The 9092-nt window shown below is 39.1% G+C and overlaps 1 protein-coding gene across 2 annotated transcripts in view; it reads left to right on the top strand.

Annotated features, from left to right (window-relative positions):
* The window catches only part of nalf1b (NALCN channel auxiliary factor 1b), a 237135-nt gene extending 228867 nt beyond the window's left edge, over positions 1–8268 (top strand). For both annotated transcript variants that reach the window (XM_017357749.4, XM_073912452.1), the window contains exon 3: positions 3923–8268. In XM_017357749.4, the coding sequence (XP_017213238.1) occupies positions 3923–4200 (278 nt within the window). In that variant the 3' untranslated portion in view covers positions 4201–8268. The remainder of the gene's footprint in view (positions 1–3922) is intronic.
* The last annotated feature ends 824 nt before the right edge of the window (positions 8269–9092 follow it).

Here is a 9092-nt window from a genome sequence, read left to right as displayed (position 1 = left end):
GATGACACTGGTCGTCGTTTAGAGAGACCCCCCCTCATATGATTGTGAAGTGCTTTGGGTGGATGGCCATACATAATAAATGTGATATACAAACATACACATTACATTACAAATAAGTTCCTTAAAACAAGACAGATATTCTCACAGTGAGGTAAAATATTATGTAGGTTTGAAATAAGATTATTTTAATATAATTTAGATTGTTATAAGGGAAAACTCACTTCATTTTGACTTGTTTTTTTTTTCTGAAAACAAAACAATAATTCCTTTTACTTGTCTTAAACATGTTTCTTAATTTAATAATACGTTGATATTTGAACTAGAAATAACACAAAGACTCCTAGTAAGAAAAGCAATTTTGGGATGAGGTCACCTTTTAAGCAAAGCTTCCGGGGCTCCTAAATGTCATTTCTGATTATGAAAAACATTTTGAATTCACGTGAACTTTAGAGACTATGATTAAATTGTTTATTTCTCATTAGACACTGAGTCATAACCACAATTGTATGGTATAATAAACAACAAAGGATACATTTAAGCTTAAGGGTTACCAGATGAAGGCATCAGAGTAAACAGGATGTTAACAAACACCGGATGTGGACCATGTAGCCAGAGTTTAAATACTAAATCAATTCTTGGTCTCTGTTTCCACCTTGTGGCTGAAACACAAACTGCAGTTCTTCTGTCTTGTGTGCAATTTTTGAATGAATGAACATGATCACGTCCTACACACACTAATTCATCTTTAAATTATGCTCCATTTGATTTCAACAATGATGCTGATCATAAGTATATGAATGCAGATGTGGCTGTCTGTCAGGATATGCTGAGGATATATGGCAAGCCTATTTAACATTTAAAGTCCCACTATTATGGATTATAAAAAGTCAAAGTTTGGTTTTGGGGGTCCCCAATAAGAGGCTGATATCCATGCAAACTCAAAAAAACACTTTTGAAGAATTAAATTGAACTTTAATACAATACAATTTTCAGCTTGCATCGTTTATTCATTAACTACAATAATTATTATTTTTTTTAATATATATATTGAGTAAAATAATATTATTGCATATAATTTGCTTTTGCATAATAGCATGAAAACAGATAGTGTTACCGTTTTATGTTGTGTTATAGTGATAAATCCGCTTGCCATATTGGTACTGTAAGTGCTGAGTGTGAATGACTGCTTTGGCCTCCCAATGGCCTGCAGGCTTGTGCTATAATGAGACCCACTGATGATGAATGGGGAATTGAGAGCACAAGCGCACTGGCCGGCTGAGTGGTCAAACTTTAATTACCTGGCCTTTAATTGCTTTAAGTATCTCCACTTAACGCGGTCTCGCAGTGCTAAACTTTACAGCACCATATGCCTCCATCATCACACAGTGGCCATAAACACCTGTCATTAATGATGTATGTGTGGCAAGGTCAAGTGGAAAAGTAGATGATTTATTGGACTAGTTCACCCCAAAATTAATTACCCAGCCTCAGGTGATTGCGGCATTCTTTATAGTATGTGCTGTAGTTTTTCCTGGAGGACACATGAGATATTTTTGAAATAAGCATGCATACAGGCCTGCATTTATGTAGTGAACTACAATTATATAATTTTAATTATTTATTTATTTTTTACAACTAATAATCTATTCAGAGGGCTGCTTTATTTATGTATGCAATGGCTGACTATGCTTCTACTATTGTGAGCATCATTTGTATTTTTTATTTTTATTTTATGTATTTATTTTTAATAAACAATGTGTCAAACATTTTCCATGATGCATGTTTTCCTGATGTCAAAATGAAACAAAATTGATTAATTAATTCATCCTTCAGCTTAATCCTCTTAAAAATCTTCTTTAAAATTCTCTAAAATAATTTCAACTGGTGATTCCAATGAACTTTAGTAATGAAAATAAAACTTGAAGTCTTTATGCATTGTAAAAGTTTTGTTAATGATTAAGCAATGTAATGCATTGCATAGTAACCTGTATAATTCATTTTGATGTAAATAGCAATCTGCAAATATTACCATGCATTCAAACTTTAAATACAGTAACTTATGAATAGATATAACACATTAGAACCATTTAAAATGTGTTATTATGGAACTTATTATACAGATTCAAACTTAAAGAAACATATGCATCCATCATCATCACAACATGGCCATAAACACGTCATTAATGATGTTTAGTTAAAGTCAGAATTATTAGCCTCCATTTGATTTTATATATATATATATATATATATATATATATATATATATATATATATATATATATATATATATATATATATATATATATATACATTTCCCATATTATGTTTAACACACCAATGAAATTGTCACAGTATTTCCTATATTATTTTTTCTTCTGGAGAAAGTCTTAATTGTTTAATTTTTTCTAGATTAAAAACAGTTTTTATTTTTTTAAAAACCATTTTAAGGTCAAAATTATTATTACCTTTAAGCTATATATCTTTTCAATATTCTACAGAAGAAACCATCGTTATATAATAACTTGCCTAATTAAAGGTGCAGTAGGTGATTGTCTTCAGAAGCATGTTTTGTTGTGCTGGTTGAAAGTCTCTTCACAGTCCAATAGTAATGATTACAGTAAATGATCTAAATGTGTTTATATGTATTTTTATATTCTGGGTAAAGCATAAAACTAAAAAACGTTCTTTCAATTCGGGCCGACACTCCCATAATTCCGATAAGCAGGTCAGACTGTCTGTCAGCATATGTAGATTCGCACTTCTGCGCATCTGTTCATGCAGATCCGCTATTAGCGCATGCCCGTCTGCATCACAAACGCATTCGCGCGAGCGAGCTGCGGGGCGCTCGCCAATGCCGAGTCGGAGCCGGAGGCACCGAAGGACAGACGAGCTCGGGCCGATTACTGTAAAGCCAGGCGCCATGGCGAGTGGATTGTGCCACTTCTCAGCCTCACAGAACTAGCCCTTAAAGCGGCCGCGCGGTCACGAGACGGACTGGAAGAAATCAAATGCTGAATTGAAGCTTTTAAAAACCTGAATCAATATTGGAGTTACTTTAGCACGCTGGAGGAAGGACAACATGGCTGAAGTATTATTGTTAGTCAGGTAATGTTGTTTTAAAACTTAGTCAGGCTAAGCTTATGTTAGATTGTGTTGTAATGAATGACTTATATGCACAGACGTGTTGTTCAGCCACTGAAATCTCCCGGTGAAAGATTGATGTGATTATTTTCAGTTTCATAAGGTCCTTTGACAGCATCTATAATGTAGATTTATATTTAGTTTAACAACAAAACATCAGTAAATAGCGCTATTCCGCCTAACCTGCTTTATTGAGCTGAAGTTGCTTTTATATTCACATTGGGTCAATGACAGCCTTCCTATACTGTTTACCAGGCTACTCTGAATATCCGCTCTGAAATAGCATGTAAGTGTGGCAAAGTAAAGCACTGGCACTAACTAACTGGCGAATGACATGAACTAGTGGGTTGTCTGTCTGCTGTTGTGACGCGGTGCGCGCGCTCGCAATTTCAGGGGGTGTGGCTTTGAATCACAGTCCCTCCCCGCCGTCCAAAGATAATATGCTAAGCGGTAAGCATTTTGGCAGATCACCTACTGCACCTTTAAACTATTTAACCTAGTAAAGTCTTTAAAGGGTCATGACACATTCCATTTTCGGTTCAGGTCTACCTCAGAATTTTTTCAAAAGATGCATCATGCACACATGAGACACTTATTCTACATGTTGTAAAAAGTACACCTTTAACCTGAAACTCGCGTTGCAAATGATCTAATAGTGTTTTTCAAACCTTTTAAAAAGCAACATGAACACATTTCCTACATTTGTAAGAACCAAAGTTGTCTCCTTTATGCAGAATACTCCCATTTATCATCAACGTTAACATGTCTTTTGCTATCCCAGGGCTTCAAGAGGACAACCCCTCAGATGCAGAGACAGAGTGCTGCGACGTCCGATGGGACAGCAGGGCGGACAACAGCTCCAAAGGCACTCTCAAAAGAACTCACCCGTCGTGTCAGCACGGGACATCCCTGACCTCGTCAGCGGCCTCTAGACTGTGCAACAGTAGACTCAAACTCTGCCTGCTGGTCCTCGTCCTTCTCCATACTGTTGCCACTCTCACAGCATCCCACAGTCCCACTGGGTTCAACCTCACCTCCAGCTCCTCCAACGAGGAATGACGGAACAGCCACTCGCTAGCAGTGCCGATTCCAGAGACGTGATGGACGGACCGTTGGGATGCTCGCTGGGAGCTCTGGGACAGAGACTGTGGACATGCAATCAAAACAAACCAAGCAAACGCTACTAAAGTTAAACAATTACTGGACGAATCCAATCAAGCAACAAGAACAAGGGACAACACTAGCCTTTGCTAAAAAGAGGCTTCTCTGGGGGGGGCGGAGTTTTCTCGCACTATGTTTTTTACACTGTGTCTATGGTTTGGATTTCTGTTGCACTAGATGACTACAGGATCTAATTCATGTTTCTTTTCTGTTCATTTGGGTCTTTGTGCAGGAGGGAGGAATCGGCAGAGATGGATGATGTTAGATGTACAGTATCCAAGTGAATAGTCAAGACAGAGTGAGCGAACGGATGAGTGCGTGTGCATGTGTGCCTGTGCTTGCATCCGTGTGTCCACTTCGATGTTCTTCTCGTTTCTCTTCGTAATCACAAACTCTCTGAATGCTGCTCTATTCGTTACGAGGGTTTACCCATTGCCTAGACAAATACCAAGACACCCGACATATAAAGCCCAGGTTTGAGCTCAGATTCTCCCATTAAGATCCTGTAACCTTATTAAGGTAGCCTGATGTTTTTTTTGTTTTTGTTTTTTGCTGGTACGATGTCACCTCCTGCCAGGTCAGTAGATTTGGAAGTCTGGGTACTGTCGCTCGGTCATTAAGTATCAAGTGCTTGGCTGAAAAAAAGGTCTCTGTGGGAATGTCTAACGGTATCCAGACTTCTGTTGGCAAAAAGACATCCACAAATCGTTTTTACCGCCATTAGTGTTATCTAATATATTAAGATATTATATTCTCTTCCCTATATCCTCTAATTGCATGTTAGAACCAGAGTTTAGACTATGCTGCTAACGTTTTAAAGAAATGAACCCAAACGATCTGAAAACAAGGTGTTGAAAGAGGACCGTGCAAATTGCTATTCGGCTGCATGAATGCAGCCAATCGGAGCTCACCAAACAAAATTGACCCCAATCACCAAGAGATCCATTGTTCCTTATTACAGTAAAGGGCTTTTCACATCTTTTACACACGTTCAAACACTCCTGCATGTAGAGATTCACGTGGCATGAATAACTCAGTGAAACCGACGTTAATTTGTTACAAACCTTAAGATAGTCATGTCAACGGGGAGTCTGAGAGCTCAATCACGCGGCTCCAGATAGAAGAACAAAGGCCCGTCTCAGGTGGCTGGGCTGAGGAATTAGGTTCTTTGTGAGGAAGAGAGGCACAGTTAAGGGCTGATTTATTATTTATTTGAGTTTTTTTGGTTTGGTTTTGTTTTTTCTACAGGTATGCTCTAATGAGGATGTGTCACTGTGACACACAAACAAAACGAAGCCTTGAGTTTAACTACGTTCTCTAGACAGCCTCAATGTGAACCTGTTTAAATAACAGGCCTCACACCTGTGTTTCCATCTCATAGGACATGGCTAATAAATAGTCAGTGTTGGATATTCGTGTACATGCATATTTCATAGATCAGAGCTAGCTTTATTTATTCAAACGAAAAATGACAAAGTGTTTTGTAGCCATATTTTCATTGTGTAAAGCAGGCCAACATAATAATGCATGTCATAGTTATAAAGTGGAGTGCGCACATTTCATGACCTGATCTGTAGATCGTCTGCATTAGGATGGGGGAAAATTTCATGAATAGAATAGTCATGAAATTTAGCACATTTCTTCGCTAATTTGTCGACTGATTGAGATTTGTTAAGCTTTGAACATTTAAATGTGCAATGTTGCCCAATATTAAGCTGCTTAATTTGGAAGTGATCTCTATATAAGCAGCGCTTCATGCATCGCTAAGCTATTAATAACGAACCTTCTTTTTCGTCTTCAGATTTCCGCTAAAGTAATTGCACTTTTAGGCTAATATGTATCCCTCTATCCCATGCTGAACAATTAAACTCCAAATATTGACTCTGTGGCAGATTTAACCACCTTAATTTTATCAAAGGAAATTGATCCATTTGCCCTTTTGCTGTTTAAGCTACCATTAGCGATGACCTTTCAAGGTGTCAAAAGCACAAAGTGATTTTTGTTGTTTGGCACAGACCGATAATGCAGTTTCATTTAGCTGATAAAGAAAAAGCATTTAACCTGAACAGGCAACTACTCTGAAGCTCAGATGTTTTTACATTTTCAACTAAATGCACTCTGAGCACTAATTCTGAGTTTTTTAATTTGAGCTTGATGTGTTTTAACAAATGTGTATTGGATATTAAAGGTGCAGTAGGTGATTATCTTCAGAAACATTTGTTTGTTGTGCTGGTCGAAAGTGTCTTCACATTCCAGTAGTATTGATTAAAGTATGTGATCGAAATGTATTTATATGTATTTTTATATTCTGGGTGAGCCATAAAACTAGAAAATGTTCATACAATTAAATAGAGTCGGGCCGACAACTCTCATAACTAAGATAAGTAGCTCAAACTGTCAGCCAATGCAGATTTGAACAACTGCGCAGCCGTTTGTACGCAGCTCCGCCATTTGTACATAACGCGTTCATGAGAGTGATCGAGAGAGAGAGAGAGATCGATAAAAACATGCTTAATCAAAACTTTTTAAAAACCTGAATCAATATTGGAGTTACCTTTGCACGCTGGAGAAAGGATGACACCATGTCTGAAGGCTTTCTCTTAGCCAGTTAATGTTCTGTTTTGAAACTATTTTAGCTTCACGCAAAGCTGATGTAACGTCAGATGTTGTCACAAACGGGTTATATCTGCACAGAAGTGTTGTTCAGCCACTAAAATCTTCCGATGAAAGATTGATGTGACTGTTTTCAGTTTCATAATGTCCTTATACAGCATCGATAATGTAGATTTCATTTGGTTTAACAACAAAACACAAGTAAATAGCTCTATTCCATCTAGCCAGCTTTACTGGGGTGAAGATGGCTTATATTCACATCACATTGGTTCATTTTTAAACAATGATGACCTGTGATGCTGTCCTTATATCGTTTACCATGCTACTCTAAATATTCGCTCTGAAATAGCATGTCAGTTTGGGTTAGTAATGATGCGTGTAATTCCTGTGGAACCGAGGCAAGCTAGTAAGTGCTGTGCAGGTAAACCTCGCTTCTCTGACCTCTAAAGGTGTTCTAGCGATAGATGCTAGAGGCCATGGTCTTTAGCCTCCTTGTTAGAGCAACCGACTCCCATGCGGAAGGTCGCCGGTTCGATCCCAGCTCGGAACGGGTTGGGTGGCGTAAGACCGACGAGGTTACATTGGTGCCGTGACCCGGATGGGAGTGAGGTTTAGGGGGGTGAGTGTAACGGAGGCCAGCTAGTGAGTGCTGTGCAGGTAAACCTCGCTCCTCTGACCTCTAAAGGTGCTCTAGCGACAGACGCTAGAGGCCATGGTCTTTAGCCTCCTTGGTAGAGCAACCGACTCCCATGTGGAAGGTCGCCGGTTTGATAGCAGCTCGGAGTGGGATGGGTGGCGTAGAACCGGCGGAGTTACACCTACACGCTGTCGGACAAGCACTAGTCGCTTTTAACACATGAGAGAGGGTTCTGTCATATTTAAGGTGCGCGTGCGCGTTTTCAGGAGGCATTGCTCTGGACGGCAGGGGAGGGACTGTGATTCAGAGATTTATGCTAAGCTGTTAGCATTGTGGAAGATCACCTACTGCACCTTTAAGATTCACTTATTTATACTAAGCCTTTAAATATACTGCTTTTAGCCCTATCTTGTCATCTCTCCTATCTTAGAAAAAATAATATTAGTCATATGTTTCCATCAATCTATTTTCACGTTACAAATGCCATATTCAGTGTTGTGCCTGGGACATTGTTCAGTTACAACAGCATAACCAAGAGACCATAAAATGGTGTTCAAATGTGTACAAAGGCCGTGACACACCAAGGCAACATAAAAGATCTAGAAGCAACAGAAATACACTGCCAAAATACTATATTTGAGCACACCAAAAAGACTACAGATGCACATGCATTTTGCATTTTCATGTAATAAATTAACTGCCTATAATACCAATAATCAATAGTCTATGATTCTTACTTAAAAAGCCAAACCCAATCTAAGACTGCAGATATACAAATCGCAAAATACAGCAGTGCTTGCCCACTATTTCTTTAATCCAGGCTAATGTCGTTTTGAATATTATTGTAACATGTCGTAACATTAGGATATCTTTCTGTCTGCAGAGCAGTCAATCAGAGCAATCACTGACTACCACAGCTGTTCTCATCCCAAATAGCTTTCTCTGGCCCAGTTCTGGCCCACAAAATCAGCTTTTGCTTGGCCCAGAGGCTGTCATGAGATACGATACATGACAGGACCAAGTCTGGCTTCCAGACATGGGCTTAGCATGGACTATATCTGGGCCAAGTCGATTCTTAAAGTGACCTAATTGGTAGATTACTCAAAACTTTGGATTTTACAAACTTACATGGCCCACATATTATTTTTTAACATCCTGGCCAAATACTATGTTTGACTTCTGGCCCATGTCTTGTTTGCCATCTTAAAGACGGTGCCACCTCTGCCAAACCCAGGCCATGTTTGGCCCACATACTGTATGCCAGTGCTGGATGAATTCCTGCTGTGTCAGCTTTATGCCAAATCTGGGCCAGAATTCTTTGCTACCTGGGATTGATGGCCCCAACACAAATTCAACGCCAATCAGAGCAATCACTGACTGCCACAGTTGTTCTCATCCCAAATAGCTAAGTTTATTTGGCCCAGTTCTGGCCCCCCAAATCAGTTTTTGTTTGGCCCAGATGTTGCCGTGAATTACGGTACATGACGGGACCAAGTCTGGCTTCCTGACAAGGGCTAAACTTGGACTATATCTGGGCCAA

Source organism: Danio rerio, chromosome 9 (assembly GCF_049306965.1).
Source record: "Danio rerio strain Tuebingen ecotype United States chromosome 9, GRCz12tu, whole genome shotgun sequence".
Classification (NCBI taxonomy): domain Eukaryota; kingdom Metazoa; phylum Chordata; class Actinopteri; order Cypriniformes; family Danionidae; genus Danio; species Danio rerio.
The sequence above is the reverse complement of the archived record's forward strand: the minus strand, read 5'-3'. Positions and strand labels throughout refer to the sequence as shown.